Here is a 16,512-nt window from a genome sequence, read left to right on the forward strand (position 1 = left end):
TTACTTGTGTTGGGATTCTGTAAACCCCACCTCTCAGTTACCTAGTAACAGCCAGGTATACCCCACCCCTCAATTACCTGGCAGTAGCCAGGTATGCTCCGCCCCAGTGACCTGACACTATAAAAGGGGCTGCTTGCCCCCTCCTCTCTCTCTTGGCCTCTCTTGCCCTTGTGCTCTTGCAGCTTTGCTCTCCCCTTTCCCTTCCCCCCTCTGTCTCATGGCCGGCCTCTACTCCTCTACTTCTCTCTCTCTCTCTGCCTCTACCACCCTCTTAACTCTCCCATGACCTGAATAAACTCTACTCCGTACTATACCGTGTGTGGCTGGTCCCTCAGGGAAGGGATTCCCAACATGGACCCCCCAGAGGCATCTCCCTTGCCCCCAGGCCTCGCCGCACTTCCATGGGCCATATGTCCCCCCCCCCTCTTCATCCTTCCCCTAACAACTTGGATATCTTGTTCTGGCCTCCAGGCACTGACATGACCTAAATACATATGTGTAGGCACTCACACACACACACACACACACACACACACACACACACAAGATAAAAATAAGTATCTTTTAAAAGGAAATAAAATATATAAGGGTTAGAGCTGTAGTTTAGTAGAAGACTACATGCATGGTACCCCTAGGTAAAATGTCCATGTCTGGTACTATGCAATACAGGAAAACATGTATATCTTACTTGCACATATTTATGTGTGTATGTGTACATAGTTTATTTTGCTAGAACTAGAAGAGGGGCTTTCTTTTAAGATGGTACAATCAAGATCAAGACTCTCAGTACACGAGAAGCCCTGGTTACCAGGGGACTCCACTGCAGCCAAAAGAGTAGGTGTACTTACAAACCTGTAGATATGCTGTGGAAACTCAGACATGTGTGCTGGTTGTAGAACCACCATCAACAGTGCATTTGAAACAGTTGAGCTTAGGGAAGACTCCAGTAAGAGCATGATATTTCTATCTAGAGAAGACTTGTGAGGCCTCCCAGCCTGGCTGCCTGTTAACCTCTGACATGACACAGAATGTTTTTAGAAAGTAATTGTCTATACAGAATGCTCCAACATATAACAAGGACACATGCTCCACTATGCTCATAGCAGCCTCATTTATAATAGCCAGAAGTTGGAACGAACCCTGATGTCCTTCACGAGAGGAATGGATACAGAAAATGTGGTACCTTTACACAATGAAGTACTATTCAGTTATTAAAAATAATGGCTTAATGAAATTCTTAGGCAAATGAATGGAACTAGAAAATATCATTCTGAGTGAGGTAACCCAATCACAAAAGCCACACATGATATGCACTCACTGATAAGTGGATATTAGCCCAAAAGCTCGGATTACCCAAGATACAATTCACAGACCACATGAAGCTCAAAAAGAAAGAAGACCAAAGTGTAGATGCTTCAGTCCTTAGAAAGGGAACAAAAACATTCACAGGAGGAAATACAGAGACAAAGTTTGAAGTAAAGACTGAAGCAAAGGCCGTTCAGAGACTGTCCCACCTGGATATCCAGTCCATACACAGCCATAAACCCAAACAACATTGCTGATGCCAAGAAGTAAATACTGACAGGAGCCTGATATAGCTGTCTCCTGAGAGTCTCTGGCAGATCATGACAAATACAGAGGCAGATGCTCACAGTCAACCATTGAATTGAGAATGGGGTTCCTAATGGAGGAGTTAGAGAAAGGATTGAAGGAGCTGAAGGGGTTTGCAACCCCATAAGAACAACAATACCAACCAACTAGAGCTCCCAGGGCCTAAACCAGTACAAATGGATGGACCCACGGCTCCAGCTTCATATGTAGCAGAGGATCGCCTTTTGGGGCATCAATTGGAAGAGAGACCCTTGGTCTGTGGAGAGCATTTTTGGCACCTCCAGACAGTTGGTGGCAGGGTAATAATATTAATATTCCAGGACATCTTGAAGCTAGCCAAGGCAGGAATCTGGATTCTGTGCTACGCCCTGTAAGGGTTAGTATTAAGCACATTTGCATCTATAGCTCTAGGCAGAGCCCCTAAGATAAGGCTATAGGGAAGTACATCTACATCTGAAGTTCAGGGCAGGGCCCTTAATGTGGCATAGGGAAGTAAGCTCCAGCTGGAACCCTTGGGAATGCAGCTCTGGGCAGGACAGATTTCAGGATGTAGGTACAGCAGTATCCATTTTTGTCTCTGACCTGTTCACCTGACCTCCAGTAAGATGTTTACAGGATCTTTGGTTGTTATGTGGAGAGTTCCCTGTCTCAGAATTGATGTTACCTTTTTGAATGTAATTAAAATGATTTAAAAGAGGACAGATTAAACCAAGCTTTGCTTCAGCCATGAGGCTCAGGCCTCAAGTCAGGCCGAAGTCATGCTGCAACTTTAACTAACTTGTCTTTCTTTTTTCAATCCTTGCTCCAGCCCTGGGGGATTCCTGTTGTTTGCCCGAGCTGGTCAGACATTGGTCCTGCCAAGGATTGATGCTGCAGTGTAGGGGAATGTCAGGGCAGGGAGGGAGGAGGGCTTGGTGGGTAGGGTGCACCCCCATAGAAGCAGGGGAAAAGGGGGTGGGATAGGAAGTTTATGAAGGGGAAACTGGAAGAGGGGATAACATTTGAAATGGAAATAAAATATACCCAATAAAAAAAGAAACACCTTGTTGAAAAGAGTGAAGAAAATCCTACAAACTATGCATGAACGAGGTTAATAAATCAGGAACAAGAATTCAGAAACTTGATGGCAAAAGTGCATTATGACAAAATGGGCAATAAAGCTAAATAAACATTTCTCAAAAGGTACAAGAAAAATGCTCAGGGAGCCATTAGTCAACAGGACAATGCAAACTGGAGCCCTAGCTGGGCAGGGCCTCACTGCAGTGCTGACAGAGGAGTGTTGGCTAGGAGGCAGGGACCGAAGCCTGGCACATTGTTGTGGGGTAAAACTAAGTACAGCCATCATGGAAATTCCTGAAGAGTGAAAAACTAGAACTGCCACCTGTTCAGAATGTGTGCCCATGACCACAGATCCAAAGGAAGTGAAGTCTATCAGAGAGTTCCACAGTCCTATGTGCATCAAACATTTCAAGATAGCCAAGAAATGGACAGAGCCATCAGTCAATGAGTAGATACAGGAAATGTGGCACTCAAGCGAAGTGGAATAGTATTTGATCACAAAAAGAATAAAATCTGGTAGGATGTGGATTGTTGATACAACCAGAGATCATGATGTCAAGTCTAAATAAGGTTGGGCAGAAAGATGGTCCTCGATTTGTATGGATCCTGACATGGTACTGGACTCATGTGGACCTTGACAATGTTGATAATGCACTGAACAGTAGTTATAGAGGTCGGGAATGGGAAGATGAGGAGAGGGGCAGGTACTAGATCCAACCAGAACAGAGAGGTTCCAGTAAAGACTGCACCATGGGTGTCTACAGATAATATTCACTCACTTTATTTTCAAAACATCACTACAGCTGATTTTTAAATATTTTCCCTTAAAAATGGTAGATGTTTATAGTCATAGGCATAAAGTGCCTAATGGAAACACAATACAGTCTACATGAATATCACCACACCATTAGGAATACTGCAAAATTGTGGTGTTTTTATGTATCCACTAAAATGAATTATTCTCATTTTTCATGTGTCTTTGTGTGGGAGTGTGGGTGTCTGTGGGTGCACATGTGTGCACACAAATGGAGGCTTGAGGGGACAAGTCTCTTCCTTGATTGCTTCCCACCTTATTCTTTGAGGCAGGGTCTCTCGGATAAAGATGGAGCTCTCTAGTATAGGCTCCTATGGCTAGTTATTTTTCTCTGAGATTACCCATCTCCCCCATCTGAGGGCTGGAATTAAAGGTGGGCTACCAGTATTCTCATGGGGTCTGTGGATCTGAACTCTAGGTCCATTATGTTTGTACATGGAGTACTTTATCCACCAACTCATCTCCTCGGCCTTGTAGATTTAAAGTTTCAAAACGAAAGGAAAGATAAAAGAAGTTGAAGTTTACTTAAGGCATTGGAGACAGCTTTCAGGGCACACAGCTCTCCTGTCACTGGGAAGGTGAAATCAGGATTGCAAGTTCGAGATCAACACTGAGGTAGAGGCCAGTCTTGGTTACCCTACAACTTGTCTCGCAAAAACAAATACCCAAACCCCAAAACAACGAAAGTGGGTAGACTTGAAGAAAGGACAACCACAGGAAAGCCATAAAAAGCTATAGAAAGTAGCCATGGGACACTGACTGCAGAGGTCAGAGAAGGATGATTACCCACAAAGTCTTCAACCATCTTGACATGTGCTGGAACTGACCAGAACAAGCCATGTGACCCCTTCCTGTTCTCTATGCACTCAGCTCTGGGCAGACAGTGCCGTCTGCTCCCTATAGTTTCATCTGATATTGCAAACCTCAACTCCATCAGAAAAAAAATGTTTCAACCAGAAAAAAACACTCTTTAAAGAGCCTTTTAAATGTTTTACTCATTTTTATTTTATGTATAAATATACTGCACATAGGCCAGGTTTCCAAAGAAGATGGCATCTCTCTGTGCTGGGAATTGATCCTGGGACCTCTAGAAGAGTAGCCAGTGCTCCTAACTGCTGAATCATCTCCAAGGCCTTTGTAAAATCTTAATGAAAGCCTTTGAGGTGTTTAGCATTGGTGATTATTCACATGTTTTGTATTTCAGCATACTTCAGAACCAGCATCTGCAGAAAATTTACAGCGGTCAAGAAGAATGGGACACACCACATTAATATTTTGTATTATAAAAACATATTTGAAGCAAAAAATGAGGGGTACATATCTTTAAGCCCAGCAGGGAAGAGGCAGAGAAAGGTAGATCTTTAAGTTCAAAGCCAGGGATGGGTAAGTCTGCAGAGCCCATTCCAGCAAGCAGGGCTACCCAGAGAAACCTGGAAAAAAGCAAAATATAAAATCAACAAGAAAAAAAAAAAAAAAAACCCAAACATCAGTGTCCCATTGTTGGAAGCCATTTGTGCCTCACCAATAGATGGCGCCAGCTTCCTGCCAATGATTCAGCTAACAGAGCCGTTGTCCAGCCCGAGGGATGTAGTGCGCATGTACCACACACGTCACAGCCCGCTCTTGGGGCATACTAATGAGATTCTGGAGGGTGTACCAATCAGGTAGCAACACGAGTCTCCTGAGCATTTATAAGCAGTGCATTTTTCTTCCTTGGGGTCCCCTGTTCAAGAGTACTGTACAATAAAGGTTGTTCGCAGAAGAATCCTGTTGCCGCACATCATTCTTGCTGTCGAGACGTAGGGTGTGCGACATCCCATATTGTGAAAAGGAAGCTGTAAGTTTGTGTTAATATTAGTTTGGCATATACACACCTCTCTCAATCCTGATGCCCCTTGAGGAATACCAAACTGACACCAATAGACACTAATGAATTTTTAGCATTTAAAAATGAGCTGAGACCAAACATCATGGAGTCTGGCATGAGAATGGGGGATAAGAGAGACATTGGACATCATAAGTCTCAGATCGTGACTGGCCATCTGACCCTAGGGCCATGACTGAACTCCAAACTAACTGTCTTTGTGCTAGCCCTTCCTGCCTGTCCCCAAACCTGCTCCCTCCCACCTCCCCATGCTTTAAAGATGTACTGGCTGTTGCTGACTGGAGATAAGATATTAGATGTTAGACAGTTGTGTGTGTGTGTATGTATGTATGTGTGTGTGTATTTGTGTAGCTATAAAAGCTCACATGTGTGCATGTCAGAAACCAAAGATGACCAGAGTGTCTTCTGTCTTGGGTCTCCATGTTAAATTTTGAGGCAGGGTCTTTCACTGAATTTGAAATTCACCAATTTGCCTACCTTGATTACTCTGGGGACTTCTAATATATGCCTTCAAGTGTTGGGACTACAAGAGGTTGACACACATGCCTGGCTTTTATCTGAGAGCTGTTCCCAACTTCAGTGCTCATACCTGCACTGCTAGATCTTTAAGCACTGGGCCATCTCCCAGCCCCAGATTTTGGTAGTTGTGCATTGGATTTTTTTTTTTTAATGTCAACCTGCTGGAGATGGGAGAGATGGCTCAGCAGTTCAGAGTATTAGCTATTGTAGAAGACCTAGGTTCACTTGCCAGCATTGACAAGGGCAACTGACAACTGTAATTCCAGCTCTAGGTTGCTAGGCAATTCAATTGCCGTGTTCTGAACTCCGTGGGCACCAGACATACAAGTGGTGCACAAACACACTCATATGCCAAACACCTCTACACATAAAATGAATAAATGAGCTGTCAACCTGTTACTCTCTTATATCTTCAGATATCTGGACAAAATGTGGTTTACTGATTGGAATCCTGTCCCTATTCACTGGCTTTTTGTAATGGCAGGCATATGAAACTCTGGTGCTCTCTTACAAAATTCCTCTCTTCCTTCCCAGTGCTGAAGATGAGCCCTGTCTGTGCAAGGTAAGCAAACTATCAACAAGATACATCACTAGTCCTGGCTGTTTGCTATGTGGCCATGACATTAAAGCCAGATTGCCCTGGACCCCTACAACTCCAGGCTACACGTTGACAAGAGCTGGGATGTCTGGGATACACAATCATGTTCACTGCTTTTTCTAACTGTCCAGTTAAAGGCATCAGGCCAGGCATAGTGATGCATACCTTTATTAGCATTCTGGAGGCAAAGAGGCAGGTGGATCTCTATGAGTTGGAGACAGGCGTGCTCTACACAGTGAGTCCCGGTACATCTGGGGCTATGTAGAGATACCCTGTTTCAAAGACAAAATCAAACAAAACAATAAAGAAGCAAATTCAAATAATCTAATGATTAGGGAAATATTACTAAAGAAAACCTCCTCTAGGCTAGGGGTGCATCTCAATAGTAGAAGGCTTGCCTTGTGTACACAAAGCCGTGGATTAGAAACGACACATGCTGAAAAATGCATGTAATATACCACTGACCAAGTGGGAGCAGAAGATTCAGGATCATCCTCAGAGGCATACTTATGTTAAGGCTAGCCTTGGCTATTGTTAATTTATTCTATCAATATTTTCAACATTTCTTATTATTGACATAACCCTTGTAAGAGCTAAAGTTCTATTTTAATTTTAATTACTGTGCTTCAAAGATACATAATATGTATTATATATGATATCCAATACTCCTGCCTTCTAAAAGCCCCACTTGCCAAGGTCAGAAAACTTTCTGGAAGGCCTGGGGCTGATGCTTATGGAAGATAACAAAACACATGTGTTTTCATTTCACTAAACAATGTGGGCCAGTGCAACAGCTAACTTAGGCAGGAAGGACACAGAAAGTGTGTCTGGACGTATGCTTGTCTCTGATTGGATGTATGCATCCTCTGATTGGATGGATGCTTGCCTCTGAAGGGATGGATGCTTGCTCTGATTGGATGGATGCTTCCTCACACTGGGAGAAGGAGAGAAGGACAAAGAAAGCTCTTTGCCTGTATCAGCTCCTCTATTATCCTGTTTGAATATTTTGTGGTTATAACAATTATATACTTCCCCAGTGATAAAAACCTCCACACACTTGGAGATTCAAATAAAAAAGGTGGGCAGGAGAGTTGGCTTAGTGGTCAAGAGAATGTCTGGTTGCATAGGATGCAAAAGGCACTCACCACCACTGAGCACCAAGCACAAATGTGATGCACAGTTATACATTCAGACACAACACTCATGCACATAAAATAGTAAAGAGATCTAATTATTTAAAGGAAAAGGCTTCCTAGGAACGAGGAGAACTAAACTAGCTGAGTGGCAGTGATAAAAACCAAGATCTCTGGCTAGTGTACAAAGAGCAACTGGCCATAAAGATATTTTTACCTCATTTACACTGTAGGCTTAGCATCCCACAGGTCTGTCCTCCTTCAATCTCTTTCAGCCCCAGCCCCAGGGCACACTGTGAATTTTAAACAGAGACAGGAGACTGAAAGTCAGGAAGCTTGGGCAGCCTGCAAAGGTATCATCAGTATTATTAATTACACCAGTGTTCCTTTTGAATGTTTGCAACCCAGGTCTATCTGGCCAGCCTGCAGAATTCAGCCTTTCTTAATAACAGGTGAAGGCAGTGGAGGAGGACCAGGACATAAAAGTGCTTGTGATCTTTAGATGCCCTTCAGAGCATGTGGTTTGATATGGGGATGGAACTAAGGTCTGAGTGAGACAGGCTAGTCCTTTACTGTGGGAATCAGGCCTGAGTTGGGTTCATTTATGGTGAAAATAGAAACCTAGGTTTCTCAGCAACCCTAAACTTCAATCATGGTGTAAAATTTTATTTTGTACTGTGGGTAAGAAACCTATTTATATTCCAGCTACATTCATTTTATATCAAAGACAGTTCCTCATTGTGTAACTTAATATTAAATTTGACTTCATACAACCTAATATTTCCTAAGAACTGTTATTAATAAAAGTTTATAGCTTTTATAATTTGATTGCTTCAACTTTTTCCTGCAGCACTGTCATTGGAAGGAAAAAAAAATCTAGCAAAGATATAATATTTTACAATATATTACAAACACATAAGCACAAAGAGCCCTCAGTAAAACAAGACAAGAACTTTCCAATGCAAACAGATCTAGAGAGTGCAGGGGAAACAGAAACCTCCCAGTGGCTGCCTTCCATCAGTGGGTGTGTCTTCACCAGGAGATGATTTGTCATGCCTGGGAAAGCTGGGGAAATGGAAACTCATCTCATTGGCTGTCTTCAGTTACTGGGTGTGTCTTCAAGCAGAGTGGATTTGTCATGCCTGGGAGAGCTGGGGAAATGGAAACTCATCTCATTGGCTGTCTTCAGTTACTGGGTGTGTCTTCAAGCAGAGTGGATTTGTCGTGCCTGGGAGAACTGGGGAAATGGAAACTCATCTCATTGGCTGTCTTCAGTCACTGGGTGTATCTTCAAGCAGAGTGGATTTGTCTTGACTAGGGAGAGCAGGGAAAATAGAAACTCAGCTCTGTGTTGACTCACAGGGTGTGTCTTCAGCTAGAGTGTTTGTGTAAGGCCAGGAGAGAACTGGGAAAAGGACACCATCTCATCTTCTAATTTACATCACTGGGTATGTCTTCTTTAACCACAGTAGAATTTTGTCATGCTGAAAAGAACTAGATTTTCCAGAAACGAATCTAAGGTCTAGAGGGTGGTAGTGCTGAGGGTGAGGGTGGCAGTCAGGATCTTCAGGAAATCTTCAGTGGGTAGGGCAGAACAGAGATACTGTTCACATGACCCTAGGTCTAGGAGGCAAAAGTCCTCAGAGGTCAAAGGGGAGGTCAATGTACAGTGTCTGTCTGAACTCCTCTAGTTCTCACAAAGGCAGCCATCTTACAGGTGATAGGTTATTTTGCTGAGCTGGCACAGTGAGACTATTTAAGGCAGATTAAATTACATATAGGCAGGTTTATTGGAAAGATGCTCTCTGCCAAGATCACTGGCCTCAAGGACCAAGTTCAGGGAAGTCACTATGGAAGGAGGGCTTGAGACAGAGAAAAATGTGCATGCACCAAGAGAACAGAAGTTGAGGAAAACACAGACAGCAAACAGTCTGGATTATATAGGGAAGAGGCCTGGGGAAAGGGCAGCCCAGAATCTGGGCTAGACAGTTCAGGGTTTGTGGCAGAGAGGGACTGAGGGATGCTGGGAGAACCTGGATGCCAGGTCTGCTTTGATGCGTAGAATATGCACCTCAGTCTCTTCTTGTTGGGTTTGAAACAAAATAGAAGATGTGTTCCTAGACAGAAAGGACGCCAGGTCCCACTTGTCCCTGGGTGCTAGAGGCAAGGTGAAGTGAGCTGTAAGGGTAAGAATAATGTACTGAGAGCCTGCCATTTGTGAATAGCTGGACCAGCCCTATTTGTTGCCTAATGTCTTTGTTATGGACCCTTTTGCCCTGGAGCACTATCTCAAAAGGCTCCTGAATCCTCATCAGGTGTGGGATCTTGCACCTTAAGGTTGGGGCCAAGCCTTCTACTGTGTTCACCATTTGTGAGTAGCCTCTCTATTCAGCCTGGAGCAAATTCAGTGTTTTCAAGTTGGTTGGTGGAATCCAGCTGATGGTCTCCAATCTCCTCATCAAAGTTCCACTTCTGATAGGTTTGGTTCCTGTTTGGAACACACACTGGTCCCCATGGCATTGTCTGGCACAGGAACACTGGTGGCTTCCATTTTCTCCAAGATGACATCTTCAGTAGCCATGGCCAAAGCTGGAGGGGTGGTATCTAGTACCATGGTAGCTGGATCACAGGGTGAGTGCCCATGGAAGGGTTGAGTGGGGACTGGGAGGGGACAGTTATGAAGCATGCAGCATCCTGACCTCATAGCTGTCCACTCTTTCATACCCAACTCAGTCTAGACTCTCAGAAAGTCCTGAGGGTGACAAGACTAAAGTATGAGGCTGTGTCTGAGTCTCCAAAACTCAGACCTCTGTGATTCACAGGGCCATTTTCTGAGACTGGTCCCTGGGATCTGGAGCTGGTCCTCCCATCTGTTCTTCTGGACACCCCTGCAGAGTTCACATTTTGTGGAACTCTTATTCCTGCTGAGTGTAGAAGTCATGGTATTGACTTAATGAAAAGTCTCTCCTTCCTCCTGCCTGAGAGGCCCCTCTGTTTTTCTTTATTTAATTTGCTTGAACAAATCTTTTCTTTCGGCCCAATTTCCCATCCTGCTGAGGAGTCTTTCTTTAATTTGCCTGGCTGAAGAAGTCAATGGCTCACATTCTCAGTGGATTACATTAGGTCATCAATTTGCTTTTCTCACACAGAAAACGAGGATCTTAAAAATCCGCTAGTGTCCTTAGATGAAAATCAAAGATCAAGCCTTCTAAATCTGTACAGAATCTTGATGTAGCTAGCGTCTTTTCCTTTCTGCCACCCAGAGGAGAAAAACTCAGGCTCCAGTGCACTATCGTCTTGAGGGATTGAATCCCTTCATGAGGGATGGGCTTCTGACCACTCTCTGATCTGTGATTTCATACTCCAGGGCTCAACATTTTAGCCCAGACTGTCCTGGGTTCTGGAGCATCTGCACTTGGATCTGCACTGGGAGCACTGAAGGCTGGCACTGTTTTATCGGGGTTTCCCACCTCGGCCTTGGCTGTTTTCCCCACTGGAGGTAACTGGCCCTGCATATTCATCCAACATATCTGCCTGGAACCCAGTCTACATGGGGAACTGTGATAAGCCACCTCTCACATTCCTTTATGCTTGGGTGTGGGGATTCTCATGGATAGGAATTTTCCACAGGAGGTATATAAGATAAGTAGAAAGCTAATGAGTAAAATTTTATTGAATGCATTCACATCTTAATTGCTATCTCATTATATTGGTTAGTTTCCTGAGTTTTAATAGCCTTGGGGGATGTTAACACTGTCTTTCTCTGTCTCTCTGTCTCTCTTTGTGTCTCTCCCTCCCTCCCTCTCCCTCCCTCCCTCTCCCTCTCCCTCTCCCTCTCCCTCTCCCTCTCCCTCTCCCTCTCCCTCTCCCTCTTTCTCTCCCCCCCCTCTCTTCCTCTCTCTCCCCATGTGGAATGGGGGCTCAATCTATAACCATAGGCTAGCTCTAGAGCACTATGGTTTAAGCCCAGGATAATTGACCTAGTGGTTTTGACATTCTTTCTGACTAACGTTTTACTGTTCAAAGTGTTGACACCTCAAAGCCTCTCAATCTTATTATTTATTGACCTGTGTAAACCATTCTTTGATGGCCCTGGGCAGGAGGGATTATAGAGCCTTCAGTGGGGTCAAGTAGTGTATGTGAGCATCCACCCTGGCAAACACTGACTTTAGTTCAAATCAACTATTAGTCCTACCATGAGGGAAAGAACCCATTGCGTTAGCTATTGCTGTTTGACTCAAATGGAACTCAAAGCTTATAAATTTGAGTGTTTGTTCCCTAGTTAGTGGGTCTGCTCAGGAAGGGTTAGAAGGTGTGGTCTTACAAGAGAAGATTGGTCTCTGGGGACAGCCCTTGAGTTTCAAAAGCATCATGACTACCTGCTTGCTGCCCTGTACCCTGTCACAATGCTGGCTCATCCCTACTTCAGTCAAACCCACAGCCCTACATTGTAATGCTGGTTCTCTGTGCTCACTATGAGGCTGAGCACATTTACAGCTCTACCCACACAGCTCCCTTTCTTATCTTTCTTCATAGAAAGCAGAGCAGTCACTGTAAGACCAACCTGTATCCCAAGCCTCCAGCTTTTGTGTTTGTTTTCTTTTGTTTTGCTTTATTTGAAAGGGGCATGCTTTATATTATGAAGAGAAGAAAAGTAACTTGAGACTACCCCACAGCATAAACGAGCAAGCAGGCAATAAAGGAAGGAGAAAGCATTATTCATCTGAAGTGTTTTGAGTTCTCCTGAGACAAGCTGTCAGGACCCATGCAGGGCAGAAATATTCACTTGGTATCTCTCTTAGGGAAGGACACAGGGCACATTCTTTCCTGTGAGCTGGATGGGGTGGAGAATAGTGACCATTCTCACAGATGTTTTTGTCCTTTCTAGCTAAGGCTGCTGTTGCTGTGCTTGGGGGAGGTAAGTGATGTCATGGAACGGGTTCAGGTCCCCTCTTACCCTTTCTTGTAAGCATGGAGCCAGGACACACTGGATCTTGTCCAGTAGGCTTTCCTGGAGACCATATCTGCCTCAAGTGCCCACCTGCCCCTGTGAGAGCAGTCACCTTGAGACATGGTACATGATTTAAATTCTTTTGAGCTCTCATTATCACCCTGAATAAACAAAGGGACTGTTGTCCTATTTAGTATTTACCAAGAGGGCTTAGGAAGGAAAAAAGCGCTTGGATAGCAGGAGAGTCACTGTGTGTTGGAGTTCAGAATCATCTCCCATACCACATGACCACTGATCTCACTCAGAGAAGGTGTATTGAGCGTTCACCCCAAGACTGATTGATTCTGGCCTCATGCCAGACTGAGGACCTGACTGCTACCCTGTCTATAAGCCTACAGACCTCTCAAGACAGAAATCCACAAACATCTGTGAAAGTTCTGATACAACAAGTTATGCCAAGTTATATAATCAATCAGGATTTAGGGTTAGGAGACTTCCTTGGCAACACTTCTTTGTTGTGTATTTATTCTTTTTTAGTTATAGGTAATAGCGTGTGGAGGGGACTTTACTTGCCTAACATTCATGTCCCAGTTTGCCTCCCAGATTGTCATTATCATGTTCATGACTTCTTCCTCCAGTAGGACTTCAATTCTCAGAGAGATCTTGGACGCTTCAAACTTTATTTCACCCAAACTCAAGGTGGAAGTCTTATTTGAGATGGCTTCTTATATAGATGCAGACATTCCTGTTATTCTGGGGTATATACCAGGGCCATCTTTTATTGGCACAATCAATAAAAGGTCATAGATATGTGCAGGAAGTATGTTGTATATTGGTTCAGGCTGAAGTTTATTGAGGCTACATATAAAATCAGTTCTAACTGATATCTATTGTAATTGTTTTCTATGAACACCTATCCACAGAACATTTCAGCACCAGTAATCAATGTAAGAAAGCTTCCTGGTAACAGTAGTAACACTATAGAAGAAAGTTCCCTTGTAATAGTATTCAGCACAGAAAATTTTTTTTGCAACATTAGAACAGCTCAAAATGCCTGGCTAGACAAACAGCAGCAAACAGGCCTAACCCTCTGCAGGTTCCATCAGCTTGGTGACTTCTGACATGCTCAGTGAGGACCCAGCAGCACTCTGAGGTCACTACTGGAGTCACTCCAGTTGGGTTCCACTTATTCCCACTGCCTGGGCAAGACATTGTCCACTAGAAACACTTATTCGAGGCTGCTCTCTTATCCCAACATTAATCTAATCATATACTTAGCCCAACCATCAGCTTTTTGAAGGTCTGGCTCCCAATCATAGCTAGCCAAGAACTCAATCTTCAATCAGAAAGATCTGCTCTTGTGCTCACCGAATCCTGACTACCAGCACTCTAATTCAGAGACTGCCTCTCCTCTCACCCTTTCCTGTTGCTCTCTAGGCTTGCCCTGAGGAGAGGTTACAGGGAAGAATTGAAGCCCTGGCTCAGTCCTCTTTGCCCATTCTCTCCTCTAGACCCAGGAATTCCTTCTGGCTTAACCAAATACATTGTAAGGCAGGGGGTGGGTACCCCTAACCCCAAGCCCACGTGACACAGCTCCTCTTCCCACAGCCATGACAGTAGCTGCTGTACCACCTGTGCTGAGTGCTGTGGGCTTCACTGGGACAGGAATAGCAGCTTCCTCTGTAGCAGCTAAGATGATGTCCCTGTCAGCTATTGCTCATGGGGGCGGAGTCCCAGCTGGTGGCCTGGTAGCCACTCTGCAGTCTGCTGGTAAGTGTTATGGCAGGAGGACCAGAGAGAGGGCAGCTCCCTGCCCACTCCCTGTTTCCTCTTTCCCTTCTTTATGGTGTTTACCCGGGGAGACAGAGGAGGATCGCAGCATGGTTGTAGGGGTGACACCTCTCCTTATATCAATCCGTTTCCCTGTAGAGCAGGTATAAAGTAGCTGGAATATGTCCTACTGTCCATAAATAGAGTTTCCTCTTCAATAGTAACAGTGCTAGACATGGATCCCAGAGACTTTGAGATACAGCAGGGCTAATGTGGGGAGTTTGTGTCTTAGGCCATCCTGGGTGGTCCTGGCAACTCTGACCCTCTCTGACCCCTTTCATCCCATGTGATATTGGTCATTGTCTGTGTCTTCCCAGGAGCTGCTGGTCTCTCCACGACATCTACAGTCGTTGTAGGCTCTGCAGGGTCTGCTGTTGTGACTGGTGTGATGGGCATCTGTCAGCGTTTCTACCGTTTTTTCCTCAGATAATTGTACTTGGAAAGGAAAGTAGCTGGCATGGGAACAGAGGTGGCACTGGCCAACTTGTCTAACACAGGGAGGGATTATTTAGCTCCGGGAACAACCTGCTAACACAGCTTTCCAAGGTGGAAATAGAAATAAAACCAGTTTCTTTTCAGTCTCATTGTTTCCCTTCTTTTGTGTTGTTTGCACAGTAAAGGTAGGGACCTGAGTTCTCTGCTAACTGGCATAGGCTGTTATCGTCAACTGTTTCTCCTGCCATTCTGTCCCAGACCCTCATGATGTAGGTGTGTGCTCACCTGTACTGAATCCAAATGTCATAACAAAAGCTGTCAGTAACCATACTGGGAAAAGCTAATAATTAGCAGGAGATCATCCTGAGCTGGACAGCCAAGGATTATTATACAATCTGAGGTTGGTTCATCTTTGTTCAACAAGGCTGTAAGGGATTCATTGTAGAAAAGATTCCTGCTATTGAAATGTTTTTCCCATAGTATTGACCCTAATAACGACTACTAACTAATACCACACCCCTTTGGAAGAGATCTCTGCAGATCTACCAAGATGTACTGTCTTGTAGTGATGCTCTATAGACAAATAGATGACTTAAGTCTTAAAAATGATCCTATATGAATTTCTAAAATTATAACAGTGATTTTAATCTCTTATAGTGGGACTGCTGCTCGGTCCTTGGCTGATATTCAATACTGCAATGAGAACTCTGCCAGTCTCCCAAGTGTCACCAGTTAATTGCTCTTAGATAATAACCAGACTTTCTCCTACTCAGAGCACATTCCAAGAGGTTGTAAAACAACTAACCAAAGGTCATAAAAAGGGAACTACCAATTTATTATAGGTACTAGGACAGAGGATACAATATTAACTGGGCTATCTATACAAAACTTCAATAATAACTTAGTTATGGTTACTTCAGTGAAACTATGGAGCTGAGACAGGTGACAGATGTTTAGCCAGATAACTAACTACTCCTAATGGATATGCATGTAAACATTCTCTGTTCTAAACTTCTATTGCAGTTTATGATTTTGATTTTTTGTGTGAACTTGTGATGAACTTTGTACCATGGGATCACGTATTCTGAAAGATGTTTAAGCGCCGAGGATAAAGAGAAGAAATCAGAACGGGTCTGAGAAGAACCGAGCTGAGAGAAGAACTGGGCTGAGAAGTTTTTAGACAGAAGAGAACAGGATGAGAAAGACAGTGCAGAGTGGGATAACTTAGAGACTACAGGTAACGTAAACTACCAAGAGAACGTGTGCAGAATGCAGAGGGAAGGAGGAAAGAAGACGCTGCAGAGAGCAGAAGGAGCAAGCAGTCTTCCCCTTACGACAGGACAAAACAGGTCCTTCCTTAATACCAAGGTAAGCTTAGTCTGATTAAAAGGAGCAAAGGTTTTATCCTTAGAAACTTGGGTTTAATTAATTTAGCATTAGAAGGGTAGAAGCTTTCTCTTTCTCTATACAATAAAGATTGGAGCTCATTCTTCATCCAGAATGACAGAAACTTCTCTCAACTTGACCTTCAATAATGGATAAAGTGTGGTCCGTGAACACCCAAAAAGCCCTCATGCCACACAAACCTTTCTACTAATACAGGGACTACATACTACAGTAGGACCCTCTGCCCACTGACTGTGTGCTGGCCAACCTGTCATCTCCATCTGGTCTCTA

General features: G+C 44.0%; 1 protein-coding gene across 1 annotated transcript; it reads left to right on the forward strand.

Moving 5' to 3' along the window:
- Window positions 1-8,906: 8,906 nt before the first annotated feature.
- LOC308421252 (interferon alpha-inducible protein 27, mitochondrial-like) lies at window positions 8,907-14,978 on the forward strand. Its single transcript, XM_080917548.1, has 6 exons — window positions 8,907-9,067; window positions 10,099-10,250; window positions 10,987-11,118; window positions 12,508-12,537; window positions 14,179-14,340; window positions 14,718-14,978. The coding sequence occupies exons 2-6, from the start codon at window positions 10,133-10,135 to the stop codon at window positions 14,828-14,830; spliced, it is 555 nt and encodes a 184-aa protein (XP_080773674.1). The 5' UTR covers window positions 8,907-9,067; window positions 10,099-10,132; the 3' UTR covers window positions 14,831-14,978.
- The last annotated feature ends 1,534 nt before the right edge of the window (window positions 14,979-16,512 follow it).

Source organism: Micromys minutus, assembly GCF_963924665.1.
Source record: "Micromys minutus genome assembly, chromosome: 1".
Classification (NCBI taxonomy): domain Eukaryota; kingdom Metazoa; phylum Chordata; class Mammalia; order Rodentia; family Muridae; genus Micromys; species Micromys minutus.